Below are 18015 nucleotides of genomic sequence, written 5' to 3' on the forward strand. Positions count from 1 at the left end.
AATCTCTTTCCACTTATGACTGTATGACTGTAACTTTGTTGCTGGCAATCCTTATGATTTATATTGATATACTGACCATCAATTATGTTGTAGATCTTATATCTTGATGGATGTGTCTTTTCTTTTATGCACACTGAGAGCATATGCACCAAGACAAATTCCTTGTGTGTCCAATCACACTTGGCCAATAAAAAATTCTATTCTATTCTATTCTATAATTCATATGGTGATTCAACCCCATTCTTTGGGGATTAAACCAAATTTTAAGTGTTTTATAACACAAAATATGTTTAAAGTCACTCTTTTTTTCTTTTACTATTTACTTTTATCTTTCACTGTTCCTTTTCCCCCAACATGCATGTGTACCTATGCATGCACACACAAGCACACACACTCACACCAGAGGAGTTCTATGTATATGTAGTACCAAGGTTTCCAGGCTAGACTTCCAGGTTTGATGAAAAGGTTGTAAGCCACCAAAGGTACATTAAGAGACAATATTTTCAGTTTGCTGCAAGATTATACTCATTACTAACATCCTGAAACTTTTCTCCAGCCTGCATTATTTGAAGAAGACAGATTAAGAGTTACTCTAACAAGCCAGCAAGATCGGTGGGCAGCTGTGAATAATGTGCATGGTAGTTCAACTATCTGGGAGGCTTACACTGGGAAAGGTTTGTACCTACCCAGCCACATCCAGCTTTTCAAGAAAATGAACTGACGTTAAACCAGCATGCAACTCATTATTAGTGCTTTACCTTCTTGGATTTGGAATTATCCAGTTCTTGGTTCAAATTGTTTCTCCCACCAACACCTTGCCAAACTCATCTAAAAATTACAACTATAATTGTTCCATAAACTGCTTCAAAAAGCCTTCTTAAATATTCACCCAAATCCATACTTGCAATTAAATGCTGTTACTGTTTCCCTATCTGACCTTTTTACTCAGAAATAAACTCCCAGGGGCTGATTCAGAGTAGGCAGAGATTGCAGCTTGGTAATGGAAGCAAATGTAACTTACCCCTGTGGCCTGGAAGTAAAAAGCCCCTCCCTTGTCTTTTCCAACCAGAGGCAAGCTTGCTTCATCTAGTTTCCAAGGTGGCTGGAGATGGAGTCCCCTATCAAGTTAAAGACAACTACCTACAGGAAAGGATGGGCTTCGGAGATCCATTCACACCTTCTGGTGTTACTACTTCTTTTGTAGTTGGGTTTTGGTTTCACTGAAACTAAAAGGTTAGTTACAATCTAAGCTGCAGGACGCTCTGAACTGAGGGAAGTAGTGCCAGGATGAATTTGTTTGGGTATCTCTGAGTTACGCTTCCCCTGCTCAAACATGCGAATTTGCCAAGTTGGACTAAACAATTTATGTCCTCTTTCACAACCGAATGTGGGATGCAGAGATTACTCCCCCCTTTCAGGAGAAAAAGTTTTGTTAGAACGGAATTCAATCTTGGACGTTGGAAATGCCACCAAGAATTCGCAATGTTCCCAGTTTGCATCACTTTCAGCACTCAGAAAGGAAGAGGTCTGCCCCTGTTGAAAGGCAGAGAAGTTCCTTTCCCAGTACGATATTGTTTACAAGAAAGAAAAATGGCGCTTCACAGTCCCCAGTTGTAGGTCATCAAACTTCTGAGTTTCCATTCGCTTTTTTAAACAATTGTAACCAAGTTCAGCATAGGATGACGAAAAAGCATTTGCTTTAGACCCAGTCAAGTCGGAGATCTTCAGCCCAAGATGGTGCATATTGTCTCACACACAAACAAGCACACACTCCCCCACATACATCTCCGCAAGAGGAAAAGGGACGCCATCCTTGCACTGCACCCATTTTCTAAAAGACCCGGTTGACTAAAAATTAATTAATTGGATTTATATCCTGGAAAGCCAGTGGTAGCAATTCCGAATTTAAATGGAATTGCCCTCTGCCCTAACTCACCTGGAAAGCTGCCAGATTGAAAGGCGAAGTGCAGTCCTCAAAACCAGCAAACATACGACCCACTCCGGTCCCGTGGAAGCAAAAGTTTAACAGGGCGAGGCGAGGGGGAGGAGCCGTCTGGGCTGGTTCAGGGCCAAGGGGAGGCTGCAGAAAAAGTTGGCGCTTTCCAAACGTTTGGTCTTCTGTCTCTCCAATCTTTACCAGGGGAGACGGAAGCGGCAGCTTAGCCTGTTTGAAGGCACCCGGCTGCTCGACCCTGCCGCCCTGATAGTATGAACGTTTTTCAAAGAAGGGAAGAGACCTCAGGTCGCTGAGCCGCCTCTACCGGGAATTCCATTTGATTGAAAAATAAAATTATTTCCTCCAACGGGGAAAAAGGGGATTTGGAAAAGAGGCTAAGACTGATTTTCTTGGGCGGTGGGGGGAGGGAGGGAGGGAGGGAGGGAGGGAGGGAGGGAGGGAGGGAGAGAGAGAGAGAGAGAGAGGGAGGGAGGGAGGGAGGGAGAGAGAGAGAGAGAGAGAGAGAGAGAGAGAGAGAGAGAGAGGGAGGGAGATACTTACCAGAGTTCCGATTCCTGGAGTTTAGTGGGCGTCTCTCTGTAGAATTGTGTACCTCACCTCGACACGGACACACCCGGCGGCAAGAGGTGGCGGGTCTGACGCCGAAATGCCGCCCCTCCAATAAGCTGTCGGGCCCTTCTTTCTCGGGTACCCCCCCCCCCGTGACTTAAGCCAAAAGGCGATTAGCGGAAACCCTTCGAGGGGGAGAAAGAGCAGCTGTTTTTTCTCCCTGTGTGAGATTCATTGTCTGACCCCGAGTTCTTTCCGCAACTCTGGTAAGCTTCCGATACCAAGTCATGTGATGCCCATCCTTTCCTACTTCTAGAGGTGCCCATCTCCTATTTGCTATTTCTTCAAGCCAAGTAGGGAGTGTAGAATCGGTCGGCCAACGTGTCAGGAGACCATAGACCTGCGGCTGGGATCAGGTCCGTCTAGCCGCGCCGGCTCCAATAATACGCGGCTAGATGTATTGGCGGGAGAAGACTAAAAGCTGAAGCATCTACTCTGATTGAGCCTCCCGTTCATCACTGTGTGGACGGACCTCTCGATCTTGAAGCCCCTCATCCAGAGCATGATTACGACCTTTTCCGCAATATGTGCATTGCGCCATTTGAGAAATCAATTACCCGCCGCAAAGCCGCGATTATGTTAGCCTCTACCTCATTTATTCTTCTGGAAGAATTCAATCCGGCATTCCCGAATCTGGTGCCTTCCAATGGCCACGCAACCTTGGATTTATGGACGAAGTAGTCCAACACATCTGGAGGATATCAGATTGGAGAAAGCTGCTTTAAACAGCCCATTGTTTCCTGAAGAGCGCGCATCCTGAGTGAGTTTGACAGCATCACTTCCTTAATCAAATGTTCCCCCATCAAACCCTAAACAACTTGTTCACCTCCCTGACCTATCAATTTCCATAGGTGTCCGTCTAGAGTTCCAACCAATTCCACAGCCCTGCTTTCTGAATGTGGTAGGAGGGATAGTTCAAGTATCTGTAGAGGGTGCCAGATTGGGGAATGGTTGATCGAGATTTTTCGTTCCACCCCAGAACAGAGTACAGTAAAATTTCCGTAGCTTCTTTCCAGATCTAGAACTACCTCTTTCTTCATCTCCCCCAAACCACTATACAAGGCAAACATTACTTACACGGTTACCACTGTGTGTGGTTTTGTGTGTGTATATCCATATATGTTCACGGATTGTTTGATCTTGTGTTGGAAGGGAGGGGGGAAACAGAGCAAGAGAGAGGCACCCCAATAACAAATGAATACATCATCTATCAATCTGAAGCACTAGCTCCTACTTTTCTCCCTCAGCTTTCAAAAAACAGGTTCAGTGGTGGAATCCAATCCAAGACCTGAGGAAAATCCCAAGAAACAGATACTTTACCTTAAAGGCAACACCAGCAGGAAAAAACCCAGGGTTAGGGCTGTTAAACAAACCTATTATTCAAAGCTGAAAAGATAGACTTGAGACAACATTGGGGGAACGGTAACAAAGACACAAGAACATAGGTTCATCTTCCTTAAGCACAGAACTTTGGACGCTGATTTATTTGTGGCAGCTGGAATTTCGGATGCTTTTTTAATTTCTGGAGATACGGTTCCTTCTACAGAGAAGGATTTCTAAAAAGACTTTCTAGAAAATTCTTCCTTTCAAATTTAAGGCAGAATACTAACTTCCCTCGAAAGATTTTTTTTAAATAAAGGAGCCAGTTGGCAATCCAGATTCAAGGACATTCACTCCAATTGTACCCCCTTCTCCAAGTTAAGGTGAATAATTGAATGATGATGTTGCAGGTACGTAATTCCTTGTTTAATTCTAAATTTAAAAACAGCCTCTAACTTTTCAAAAAAAATGTGAAAGATGATAACCATTATTCTATCCATGGATATAAAAATGGACACTTATGCGTCCTTTCAATGAAAGAGGTATGGTTTCTTTGTTGAATACAAAACAAATAGAAAACAAGATCTATTTCTACTTCTTAAGTTAACTTGTTGCAACAAACAAAATATGTTTTCTATAATAAATTTGCATTGAAATTACCACTTTAGCAAAAAAAAAAAAAAGGATCGGAATCCAAGACAGGAAAGTGAATTTTATGTTCCCACATTTCTGTTAATGTTACTTTTATTTCTCCTTCCGGAATTTCCCTGTGCTGGGATTTACCTGAACTCACATTCATTTCTGGCCTTGACAGCGAGTGCGATCATAGCCCAAACAACATCTGGAGAGAAGTGGGGGGGGGGAGCAAGGGACAACAGCGCACGGCGCCCTTGAAAAATTTCCACTAGCCCCTCCCCCATTGAGCCAGATCTCTTTCACTCCTTCCAGCCGGTCTTTCAGGCAGGCACGCAGGGAGGGGGGTGTTTCTTTCTCTCGGTCCCTACTTTCCATCCTATCTTCAGCCGGCAAACCTCGCGACGTTAAAGGACAACCCTTTCTCTGCCTTATCCCGCTTCTTTTACCCCATAAAATCCCCAGGAAGTTTCCTTCGTCCCCCATTTACCACCACCCCGAAAAGCGTGTCCCCACGTGATTTAGGAATGACAGACACACACCCCTTTCTCGCTCCAGTTTAGATTTTCCAGATCAGACTTTTAACCCGGTGCGGCCCGAGGCGAACGAAAGAAAGACAGACAGACAGGCAGGCAGGCAGATCACAAAACCGTTCTGCTTCAACGCAAAGCGAAATATTATATTCTTCCTTCTCCCTTCCTTCCTTCCCCAATTTTCTCGACGTAATGCGCCATATTGTGGTTGTAGCCCCCACCTCCCGTTTATCAAATCCAACCCACCCTGGCAATTCCAAGAGCTGCGGACGACACGCTCCCCCAGCTATGGAGGTGGTTTAAGATTATGGGTATTATAGTCCGAGTGATCTGGAAGGCACGAATTTTGGAAACCAGTCTTTTTTTTTAAGAGTTGATAATGTTTCCCCTTATTCCCCCCCTCCTCGCAAATAAACCCGCGCGCATAGACACACAGACAGACGTCACTCGGGCCTAGGAAAAACTGCGCGCATACTTGCTGGCCTGACATTTGGATCTCGCAAGCTGCCTCGTCTCTTCTTGCGAGAGAGGAGAGATCCCCGGCCGAGCCTCTGATTCCAGTTTGCCGACTACAGATCCCGCCTGTCAAGGCTTAGTCCCAGTCCAGTGGGTTTTGTAGCCCCCATTGCTCTGTTCCGCTCTGCAGCAAGCGAGCTCAGTACCAGCCGCTCCGGATCTTGGCGAAAAGGTCTCTCGAGTTCAAAGGCTCTGAAAGCCCCCGGCTGCAGCCCAAAGGCACCAGCGAAAGAAGCGGAGCTGCCGCCCTGCGCCCTAGCTGCGAAGCCGGGCAGGGGAGGACGGCGAGGGGATGAGGCTCCTGTGATCCCAAGATCAGGAAATCCGAAGAGGCTACTTTGGAAAATCTTCCGCAGCATCCCTCCCAGCAGCGAATAAGACCCCCCCCCCCCCCCCGCCAACCACCACCACCACCACAACAAAGAAAGCAGAGAAGGGCTGACAAATTTCGAGAGAGAGATCGGCCATTTTGAAAGGAACACCGAGGAGTGAGGAGGGGGAAAGGAAGAAAACGGCGGACAGAAGCGACGGAATGACAAAGAGAGAAGCGAAGGGGAAGAGGAAGGGCACCGCCCGCGGCCAGCGAAAGCTCTCCCGGGTGAAAGGGGGATTGGTTTGGGAGCGGAAAGTGTTCAAGCCCTACCTGATCGTGGATCCTTTCCAGGGGCGCAGCGAAGCAGCAAAATACGGGACGGAAGAAAGGAGAGAAAGAGTGGGGGGGAAACACACCCCTCGTCCCGTTTATACTGCTCGCTCTCCAATTTAAATATATGCATATGCATATAACAGACTCCAAGCAGAGCTTCTGGGAGCAGCTGCCCCTCCTCCTGCGGCTGAACTACCGAACGAGAGAGAGGGAGGGCAGGGAAATCAACAAAAGGGTCCACCCACAGTCCTCTGGACAGAAAGCCCCGCCCCCTTTGCAGCCACGTGATCCCATTCCTTCGGGTGTTTGCCCAAGAGCCAAATCCCTTTAAAAAACAATAAGTAGAAGCGGCGGCGAACGGCAGGAGAGGAATCAACGGGTCTCCTCTGTCTCTCCGCCTCCAGACAAGACAAAAAGCAGCTCGGCAGTTCGAACCCACAAGCTACAGCCAGGCTACAGAGGCGTCAAGTTCCTCTGTCCAGCTGAAACAAAACCGAACCGGAAAGAGCAGCTATAGCTCAGCTGTACCGGGGAAGAAACAAAAGCCGCGGTTTTGGTGCGCCCTTCCCCTTTCCTCTCGTCTTTTCGCCCGGTCAAACCCTCGCGTCGGCTGGAGAAAAGAGGTGTCTGAGAAGGCGAGGAAGAAAAGAAGCGTCGAGAAGACGTTTAGGAAAATCTGCCAAACTGCAATAAAAATCCTGTAGTCTTTGAATATTGAATACACAAACACGCGCGCCTCCTGTCCTACAGCCCCAGATTAATTTAGCGACAATAAACTCTGCCTGGTTCCAGCTTTATTGAATTCTAGGACTTTTACTTGAAATCTGAACAATTGCCGCGTGAATAAAACATGCAATTTTTTTTTCTAATATAGCATTTCGCGACAATTTTGCTCCATAGGTCCAAGTACTTACGAAAACTGACGCGTTACGAATGTGAGAAAAAAACGCTAAGGAGGGAATAGTATCTGAATAACAAAATACAGTATTTCCCATGTGTCTGTATTCTTGGACTAGGGCATGTTTAGACACCGTACTCTTTACTTAACAGTAAACAGTTTTCTAAAAATCTAAATCCATACGATCCAATTGGTAAGGAACTATGATTATGAGAGAAATAACGAAAATAAAATAAAACACAAAATAGAAACACAGGTGGGGGATATTGCAAATTATCTTTCTTGACAGTGAGAAATGATCCAGCTAAAAATTAGGGACAGCAGAATACCATTCCAGATGGGTGTTGCAAACAAATGACTTTCAAAGGTAAATTAGTGAGGCTCGGAGTATACTAAAAGTAGTTTGCTTTTCAATCCGGAGTACAGGATTTCGGTTGTGGGAGTCTGCTGGGTGACTCACAAATAATCCTTTCTGGAAGTAATGATAAAAATTTTATGAGCAGAGTTAAATTTAAAATACATTAGGTTTAATTTTTTTTTTCTTATGGGCTTCAGAATGTCAGCTCTTTTTGAGAAGTGGCTGGAATTTGCTTTTTGGGGACTTTTGATTCCAGCTCTGCTTTTGATCTTCTTTTCCAGAGGATAGAAAAGGAGAGTTCAGTGGCTGTTGCGCTCAGGATGGCCTGGTCAGTTTAAAACCAACCTTCCTGAAGGGGTCACGTTTTTTTAATCCTCTCTAGTGGTAACGGCGGCGAAGAGTTTGTGATATTCTAAAATTTATCCGTCTGTGGTTCTACTGTGTACTATTCTACCGTCAGATTCCCAGTTCCATGAAAATATCCTCATATCACGATTACATCCTTCCTCGGGTGATCTGTGAACTTGCAAATGGTCGGTGCGGGCCACCTGGACTTAGTTGCTGCCTGCCTAATGGCGAAACTCCGCGCCTATTCACGCGAGTTTTTTCCGCACTACAGAGCCAGCTCCTGGGCAGGCAGGCGGATCCCTTCTTTCCTTGCTTAAGAGTCATGGCGGCGACTCAAGAACGTGGTTGGGAAGAGCAAGGCTGATTTCAGACCTATCCAGTGGCTGGTGAATGGGTCATAAATCTTGATTAAAAAGGGATAAGAATCGGAGGAATGAAAGCCACTTCAGGACTTTATATCGGCCTGATTAAAACAGATTAACTTTTTTCTTCTCAGCGCCGCTGCTACGGTATTGTCTGACTAGCAGCTGACTTTTCCCTTTCTCCGCAGTGTAGGAGCCTGGCCTCGACATCCTGCTGAGACCGCTCAGCCCTAGAGCGCCTTTTGGTAGGTCTAAGGACGCCGGGCGCAGCCAGATCCAAGTGCCGCAGCAAAGTGGGCGCGCTCGAGCTATTGCTGCTGCTGCTGCTTGGACGAACAGTCGCGTCAGCCAAACGTCACTCCTCCTGGCAAGCGTTTTTGAATGGGGGAAGCTGTTCTTTTCGCTAGCCCTCGAAGATTTCAACGGACATCGCCAAAAAGGAGATCAAAGCGAGGTCCCCGACTTGTTTTCAGAGAGATCAGTAGCCGAAAACCACTTCCTTCGAAGAACAGGGTCCCCCAGCAATGCCGGAGGAGAGGCAGCTAGTTGCTGAGGAATTCTGCTCCCCTTCTAGCTTCCCCCCTAGAAAACCAGGCCAGCGAACCTGCCTGACTGTCTGTCACGACCTCGAGACATAGAAACCACCCCTTCAAATCTTGTCACCCTCATACATATGTCTCTCTGATTCCTTCAGACCCATCTCGGACATCTCTTTTCGGTCTCCAATTGAAAGTGAAGAGAGTGGATCGGGGAGAAGCGATTCTTCCCTTCGAAGTGCCAGATTTTCCCCCAGCCGGTGCCCTCCGGAGGGCTTGGACTATTATTCCCATCGTTCTGACAAAGCAAGGGCCCGGTGGTCGAACAGTCGTTTGTGTCACCTCCCCTGATACTTTTTTTTCGGGGGGGGGCGGGAATGTCGAATCCATGTTTTTATGTTTCCCTCCTTTATTAAATCAACGGCCCCATATTTTAAAAAAAAACATCTCAGAAGTTGAAATCTTTCTGGGTCCTACTGCTTAATTTAGTTCCGCTTTTTTCAATGGGATGGACTGATGATTCGCGGTGTTTCTTCAAATATTCAATCACTATTTGGGATGCGGTCTGCCCTATCCGTAGTATAGCCCAACCGGCTGGGGGAAGGCATTTCCAGATCCTTTCGCAGACCGCCGAGTCATTTCTGACCAGAGTGACTTTGCGAGACCCACTGACGTCTCGACATCTCTATGCCTGGATCGAAAGGACAGAGCGATTAGGGGAGCGGCTGGGTAACTAAAATCTATAACCCGAGGCTTCCTTACCCTTTCTTGTTTGCTCCGTGCCGGTGCTCAAAACCACAGGAGCCCCACCTACTGTGTGAGGAAGTGTAGGTGGAAGGTAGATGGCAACCTCCAGGCAGGGACCAGAATCGTGGAGGGATCAGGAACTTGCAACAAAGCACGGCGACACTGCTGCACAAAGACAGGTGCCTGCCTCTCAGTTCTCCCCCAGCGAATAAGTGATAATTGGTGCCGATTTTTTTTTAAGCCTTCGGTCTAAGTTTTCAAATCCTGCATTTTCTTAGGTGTGCATACGGACCTGAATTAAGAGTGCAATCCGAGAGAAACTTGCTCAGAGCTTAGTCCAGGCGAGATTAGCAGAGTCTTACCGCTGGTCAAGTAGACAGAATAAAACCGCAGAAAGCCAAGGGGGCATTTTAATAATCTGTTGCTCACTGCTCCCAACACACAAGCTGTTTGTTCTCTTTCACAGGGATGCAAATTATGTAGGAAGAATTTTAGACACATATGATATACCTTTAATATATAAAGTAAAATAAAGTTTGTCCTGCAATGCCAAACTTTGCATATTTGCAAGAGACTATGGCACACGGTCCTTATACAGGTTTACAAGTTCACTGGGTTCAAGAGAGCTTACCCCCAAATTTAAGTACACCTCTGTAAAATAAGCTTTGTGATTATCTTGCAGAACTCTGTTCTATTTCCACTTGTCCTTATGCTAAGGGATAGTATAATATGCTAAATTGAATTAAGTAGCAAATCTTTTTTTTAAGATGGTGTTTTTTAAAATTTTATTATACCAAAATTTTCAGCAGATTTTTTTGCCTGTTTTCTGTCTAGAGAACATTTTTCTTTCCCACAGAGATAAAATACAGAACTAGAGACACAGTAACAAATGAAAGTACTGAAAACTTATGTCCAAATAAAATTGTTTAAGTTTTTAAAGCAAATTGTAACCAGCATTGCTTTAATTGTTCCTTCCACATTTAACCTACTTTAATATGAAGAAAACTGTAGCTGATCTTTCTCCCTTTATCTTTATATAACACATGAAATAAATTCCCCTAGATAAGAAATGGACTAGTTATATATTTATTTATTCCTCTCTTTATTATTTTTTAAATAACTCAAGCCATATGTAATATTCGTCCTCCTACTGTCACCACAACAGCAACCCCATGAATTGAGTTGGGTTGAGAGAAAGTGCCCTGCCCAAAGTCACCCAGCTGGCCTAAGGGAGTGACTTGGACTCATAGTGTCTTGTTTTCTGGCCTGATGCTTGAACCATTAGGTCAACATTTTGAGAGCCATTATTATTATTATTATTATTATTCACAACATTACTTAACCACAGGTGTTCTGATTCTGTAGCACTGCCTTTTTATTTATGTGCCTTCAAAACAGTTTTGATACTTAGCAACTGCCTGGACAATTTCCTGCAGTTTATTTGGCAAGATCTTGAAAGTTGGTTGGCCTTGTTTCCTAGGGATGAGAATGAGTGATTGGCCAAGCTGGCTTTGTGCTTTAACCTCCTGGTTTCTAGCCTAGTGCCTTTATCACTCACCAAATTGCCTTTATATCTCCAAAATAATGGTTGGGTAACACTCTAAATCAGTACTTTTCGACCTCAACAACTTAAGGTGCATGGACTTCAACTTACTGGCTAGGGAATTCTGGGAGTTAGTTCACACATCTTAAATCTGCTTAGTTTGAGCACTACTAGTCTAAATCACCAGTGAGAAAATGGCCTGAAAGTTGTTTGTAACCGATTACACACATGAGGACATGACAATTATAAAGCTTCAGTGAGAATATCTGAGAAAAAAGACACACCATTAGCAGTATGAAGCAGCAGTTCCTAATGTTATGGAAAATTTCCAGGACATTATAACAATTTTGTTTACCAAATATTTCCAGCACTACTTCCTCTTTCTCTAGAGGCAAGAAAAAGTAAGACATATTGGTTAAAACTATTGGGTGCACCTGATGAAGAATTGTATAATTCCATGCCTTTCCTTTTGTCCAGGAACATGTAGTCCAACCCTGATCAAGTTTGTCAACAAGCTCAATAAGTTTCACTTAGATGAAATAAGGTTATTTTCAATGAAGTGCCTCCAGGATTTCTGGTAAACAGGGATTTCCTTACAGAATAACAGACACAAGGTATTTTTAAGACCTCTTGGTTCCTCTAGGTTCTTGTCAAAACTTTGATATGCCAACTACTGCCAGACACGGGTTGGATATTTGGACAAAAATGGATGTGAGGTAACCCATTTTTGTAGATCAGGCTATTTTAAAGGGATTTCATTCCTAACTCTCTAACCAGTCTAAATGATTATATAGGGTATTATTTACTAATCCCATTTTAAAATACACCCATAAGATGCATCTAAAATCCTCTCAACTGCCGGTAGGACAATAATCTCTTCAGCTTTATTCTCCGATGAATCAGGGCGGTGGTGTATTTTCAGCAGAGTCCTACAGAAATATATTCTCTGGACATCTCTGGACTACAATAGAGAACATCGACTCATTGCCCCTCAGAAAACGAGAACAGCACAGAGAGACCCAGTCTTTCCTTTGAAATGCTTTTCCTCCCGCCTAACTACTCGTTTAATTTACTTGCCGATCTCGCTCCGAACCCGAGATAGTACAGTCTAGAGGAAATCGTGAAAGACTAAATTCTTTCTCTCTCCTGGCCTTGCCAATAAATAAAAATCCCACTTCACCCAACAGGTCTGTACATGAATTTTGGAAGTTGCTGTCCTGGGGATCTGCTCGACGAAAGGGGAAAGGGATCTGGAGGCTGGGCGCCGCCCTATGTTGCTGTGCCGGGCAGACAGTTTTGGAGACCACGGAGAAAGATTCCAAAGATTTGCCGAAAGGTGATGGCGGGGCAAAAGTCCTGTTACTGCCCGCATCCGGTCCTCTAGGCGGTGAGAAAAATGAATGCTCTTTGGATACATTGAAATGATTGACCTATATTTTTCAGCCTCAGTAGGAGAGGTTAGATTCGAAGGAGAAACCCGAGAGGGTTCAGGAGAATGTTGGTGGGGCAGCTGATTCCTTTTCGAAATTCAGTTATACTGTAACAGAAATTGTTAGCCCTACTTATTTCTCCTCTTTTCTTTGAGCGGGACAGGGACTCCTTTTTTCTATCCCTCACCCAAAAGACCCCCAGCCTTGGCTGTGTTCACCCGACGGCTCGGAAAAACACCTAGCGGCTGCGTTGGCACAATACGTAATTGGCTTCTTTGAATCTGGGTTAGGCTTGCGGAGCGAGGGCTTAGAAGAACCCAGCCGTTTGGTTAGTTTTCGTCTGGTCCCAAGAGAGTCGCTAAGAATTTCCCACTTAGAATCTTAGCACATTGGCTCTTGCTGGTTCTCATTAAGGTACCTCAGCAACAGCAGTCTTGATTTCCCGCGGCCCTTTCTCATTTCTGGCTCATGGAACCCAATGCCAAAATTCTTCTTGGCCAGAACCTTCCCGCCCGCCCCCTCTACCGCCTGGCTTCTTCCGAGTAAGAGTTCTGCCTAATTCTGAATATCTTGACACCACTCCGAGGGTGCCTCTCTCAAAGATATCGCCTGTCTGCTCTAAAAAGGCCCAACGACTCGCATCCAAGGGCCGAAGTGTCAAACCGCACCGAAACATCGCAAAACCAGCTGAAGAGACCAAGAGATCCCAATCTCTTGGGGATCCTTGTGCTGAGCGTGCTCAAACTGATCCAGCCCGCCTAGCTTTCGCGGAAAGGAAAGCAAGTGGAAGGGGAAAAAGAAACGCCCCAGAGGTACACAGTTACGCAGCGCCCCAGACAAATCTGGCGGCGCTTGATTTGACCCTGCAGATGTGTTGCGCGGGACGCCTCTGTCGCTGTCACGAAGCCGTCTGTCAGTTTCGGCCTCTCCGAATGTGCGGTGTTATGATAGCCGCTCTCCCAGATTAGCAAAGGGCGGCCCAGCCAGTCCGACGCTCGCTAGTGGGGACAGGAAGCGAGGCAAGAGATGGATTTTTTTATTATTATTATTTACATTTATACCCCGCCCTTCTCCGAAGACTCAGGGCGGCTTACAGTGTATAAGGCAATAGTCTCATTCTATTTGTATATTTACAAAGTCAACTTATTGCCCCCCCCAACAATCTGGGTCCTCATTTTACCTACCTTATAAAGGATGGAAGGCTGAGTCAACCTTGGACCTGGTGGGACTAGAACCTGCAGTAATTGCAGGCTACTGTGTTCTAATAACAGGCTTCTTACAGCCTGAGCCACACCGCGGCCCTAATTCGCAAGACAACTTTTCCCACTGGCAGATTTTTGCTCACGTTGGGGGGTGAAATGTCTTTTTTCAAATATTGCCACCCATTCAGAGCACCGTGGTCCTTGAAAAATGAGTATTCTCTTCTGACTCCGTGCAAATTTAAACATGCCGAGTTGCTTTAAGAAATGACCCACTGGTCGTGAGGGCTTTGTATGGAAAGATTGAAAGTTGCCCAAAGAGCGGGCAAAGCTTTCGAGCTCTCTCTCTAGCTTGAATAAATCTTTTCCAAACGGAAAACTCACAGAAACCGAGCCTGAAGAGTCCCTGTCTTTTCCGGGAAAGGGTTAAAAAAAAAAAAACCCATGTATTTCAGTGAAGGAAGGGAAGCGGAGAGACTGAGACAAGGCCATCTGCAGGACAGTTGCAAAGCACTTAAGCTCCGAAGGGGTCTCTGAACCCTGTATCTGACATGGAATCGTCTCATTTGGAAAAAGACTCGAAATCAAAAGAATCTTTTTGCTTATTTTTGTTCCACGCTACTTCATATCCCCCCCTTCTCTTCCCCATGATTTAATCTGCCTCTAGTGGCGGGATGTAGAAAGCATTTTTCAGGTTAGAAATGGGTATCTAAAGCAAAAAGAAAACATTTAAGGCAGTCTCTGTGGCGCAATCGGTTAGCGCGTTCGGCTGTTAACCGAAAGGTTGGTGGTTCGAGCCCACCCAGGGACGGGTGTCACTTTTGGTACCTGTTGTCCAAATCCAGTACCCTCTTCCAAAAGAGAGAATTCAAACTGAAAGTGTAAAGGTCCTTATAATTCTTTGTTGTCCATAGCCAAACCTATCAGCTTCTGATTGTTCCACATGAAGTGCATTTTAGTGGTAATTCTTATAGTAACGTTATTTAAAATTACTAATACACACTAAAACACTGAAAAGAAAAAAACAAGGTGCAAGAAAGAAAAAATAGAAAAAAATGGAAAATATAGTGTAATATAGAAAAAGAAATATATATAAAGAAGTGACTTCCTACTTTCATCATGAGTATAGTAACATCACCTCTTAATGGACAGCAAATATCTCCTCTTCCCATATCCCATCCCTTATCATTAAACAAATCCACAAAATATAATCATTTTAGTCCTGATGTTGGCAAAAATCCATTAAGGATGATAACAATTTAACTTTGATCAAATAAATCAACTATACATTCTTTCCTTTTACTTCTAACCATCTTGATTTTTGATTCCTTAAAATAGTGTGCTAGAGTTTGATTTCTTCTCATTTTTTTTCTTTGTCCATCTCATAAAATTCCTCAAAAGGTTTAAGAAGTCTGTTTAGAATACCCAATATAGAAAAATAATTCAGGTCACTTTCTTGGGTTATTATTTCTATATCCTGTTTAATTATTAAGATATTAGTTGGTTTCTTTCATACATTCAGTGTAACATCTTTTTCAATGTTATTCTTGCACCCTATCATTTTTAAATTGATTTTCAAATCAATCTCAATCTTGTAAGGTAAAATTTGTTCCTCTTCCATAACATCTTTTAAATACAGTCAATCTATAGAGGCAGACACACTTAAAATTTACCTGGGTCTATTATTCAAAAATATCCTTCAATATGTCTAATGTTAAAATATTTGCTTCATTTTGTAATATAAGATGAACTTGAATGTTCTCTTTAAAGATGTGTAATCTTTAGTTCTTCTAGTTCCCTCTAGTGTTCAATTTTTAAAGTTTTATTATTATTTTTAGCACACACAAACACCCGCCTCAAAATTAAAAGTGCCCTGCTAGACTTAGATATTGCACTGAGCCACAATGTACTTTGCTTTGTTTTGTGTAAACCAGCTATTGTGGTTTACACATTCACTTTTACCCAATACAATAATCACCTTCTTAATAGACAATGTTTTCAAAAGCACAGAAAAAAAGTAAGAAACTCAAATAAATTAAAGGTGTAAAATAAATATATATATATATTCCTCAATTTAGTTTAGGTGTCTATAGGTGGGAGGCCAATGCACTATGATTTTTTAATGCAACCTGTGGTTTATATCAGGGGTGAAATGCTACCGGTTCAGACTGGTTTGGCTGAACCAGTAGCGATGGTGGCAGGTATTTCATAGAACTGGTAGCGACGGCAGCGTGAGGCTCCGCCCATCCATCCAGTCATCATTATTTCCTGGTTTTAACCAGGAAGTAGCCTGTTTTTTACCCTCTGCGCATGCGCACAAGGGTTTGGGCATGCACAGAGGGTCTGTGCGGTGCGTGAACTTCCGCACTGGTAGGGAAGGTAAATAGATTTCACCACTGGTTTATATATTTGCATCTGATATTGGAACCTGCATAGAAAAGGCCAGCAGTTGTGAGATTGTTACCTATCTTCTGTTATTTTACTTGTCATCATGGTTTACACAATCTTGCATTCTTGCTTTCACCATCTCCATAGAGGGCTTCCAGTAATGCCTTTCATTCTTTCAGCTTCTCACCTCTCTCTTTTGCAGGATCTCATCCACTCTGTCTCTAAAGTAACTCACATTCCTTCAATATTTGTTGACAAGGGAAAAGGCAATATTCATCCAACAGATTATTAGCAAAAAACTGGAAATAAGATGACCAGTATATCAATGGTATGATTATTCTTGGAAATGATAAATAATGAATGGCTATATTGCTCAAAACTGGTATTGTATTAAAAATATCCCAGCTTTCCAATGGTATAGGACTATGATTGTCATAAATTCCAGCATATGTGATGCCAAAGACATACCAATGCAAAGGCCCTATTGGTCAGAACTGCTACCTTCTCTTCAAAATGGAACTTTTAATAGAGAAATAAAAGAATTATTGTTGCAATATGAAGGCCATTATTTATGGAAGAGTTCAATATAATCATCTAAAATTCAGTAGCCACCTAAAATTTGAAACACTAAAATTGTTCTGCAATTTCTGGGTGCTGAATCATTGTCTGCAAAATGAACAATTATATTGCATCTATCTTGTAAATAGCCTCTCATTCTCAGCTGTTTCAAAATTTGAAATATTAAGAATAGCTTTTAGAGCAGAATTTTTGAATCACAGCTTGATCTGCAATTTTAACATAACTATAAATTATTCTTCAGTCTTATCTTCAGTTCTTCCCCCTCCTTCTCTCTTTTCATTAGCCAAACAGGCAGTGTTACTTATAAATATTTACAAATCAAATAAAACATAAGATTTTCAGACCAATAGAAACTGAATAGCAAAGATGATATGTCCCTTTTTAGTGCTAGCTTTAATAAGGCTACCAATCTGGACTGTAACACTGCAAAAAACTATAGGTCCATGATGGTGAACCTATGGCACACGTGCTAGAGGTGGAACGCAGAGCCCTCTCTTTGGACACGTGCGCCATTGCCAGCTGCTCTTCTGGTTTCCAATGCTGGCCAGCTGATCTTCACAGGCACCGGAGTGTCAGAAAACGGCCTGAAAATGGCCCAAAAGATGGGCAAAAAACAGGCAATTTCAGGCTGTTTTCTGTGCCGTTTTCTGTGCTGTTTTCAGGCTTTTGGAGCCATTTCTTGGCCAAAAACAGGCATGTGCGCACCGACCAGTTGGTCGTTGGGTTTCCAGTGCTCCGGCACATGCACATGCATGAGAATGCAGTTTGGACACTTGGTGACAAAAAGGTTCATCATCACTGCTATAGGTCTTCTTATCCAGACTGCAACACAGAGGTACAAAAAACTATCTCTTAGCTGCCATCTGTATACTGCAATGTTTGCAATTCAAATCTACCTATGATCTAAAATGGACAGCTAACATCAAAAACGTCATCAAAAAACAACAACAAAGAATGTTCTTTCTGTGCCAACTCAGAAAGCTCAAACTGCCCAAGGAGCTGCTGATACAGTTCTACAGAGGAATTATTGAGTCTCTCATCTGCACCTCTATAACTGTCTGGTTTGGTTCCACAACCCAACAAGAAAGACACAGACTTCAGAGGATAATTAGAACTGCAGAAAAAACAATTGCTACCAACCTGCCTTCCATTGAGGACCTGTATACTGCACAAGGGCTGTGAAAATATTTAAAGACCCCTCATATCCTGGACATAAACTGTTTCAACTCCTAGCCTCAAAACGGCACTACAAAGCACTGCAAACCAGACACAAGAACAGACTAGACACAAGAACAGTTTTTCCCCGAACGCCATCACTCTGCTAAATTCCCTCAACACTGTCAAACTAGTTACTAAGTCTGCATTACAATTAATCTTCTCATTGTTCCCATCACCCATCTCCTTCCACTTATG

The 18015-nt window shown here is 43.6% G+C and overlaps 1 protein-coding gene and 1 non-coding gene across 4 annotated transcripts in view; one reads left to right on the top strand and one right to left on the bottom strand.

Annotated features, from left to right (window-relative positions):
• The window catches only part of PCGF2 (polycomb group ring finger 2), a 52091-nt gene extending 45672 nt beyond the window's left edge, over positions 1-6419 (bottom strand). Inside the window, exon 1 of one of the 3 annotated variants that reach the window (XM_058180442.1) lies at positions 6212-6419. Coding sequence is in view for 2 of the 3 variants with exons in the window: in XM_058180444.1 (XP_058036427.1) it covers positions 1937-1990 (54 nt within the window). In the remaining variant the exon portion in view is untranslated. Of the gene's footprint in view, positions 1-1936; positions 2210-6211 lie in introns of those variants that run through there. The other 2 variants (XM_058180444.1, XM_058180441.1) reach the window with 2 other exon arrangements.
• A 7953-nt stretch (positions 6420-14372) lies between these two features.
• TRNAN-GUU (transfer RNA asparagine (anticodon GUU)) lies at positions 14373-14446 on the top strand. Its single transcript has one exon. It is a non-coding gene; the product is annotated as a tRNA-Asn (tRNA).
• Positions 14447-18015: the final 3569 nt, after the last annotated feature.

The sequence above is a fragment of the Ahaetulla prasina genome, chromosome 4 (assembly GCF_028640845.1).
Source record: "Ahaetulla prasina isolate Xishuangbanna chromosome 4, ASM2864084v1, whole genome shotgun sequence".
NCBI lineage: Eukaryota > Metazoa > Chordata > Lepidosauria > Squamata > Colubridae > Ahaetulla > Ahaetulla prasina.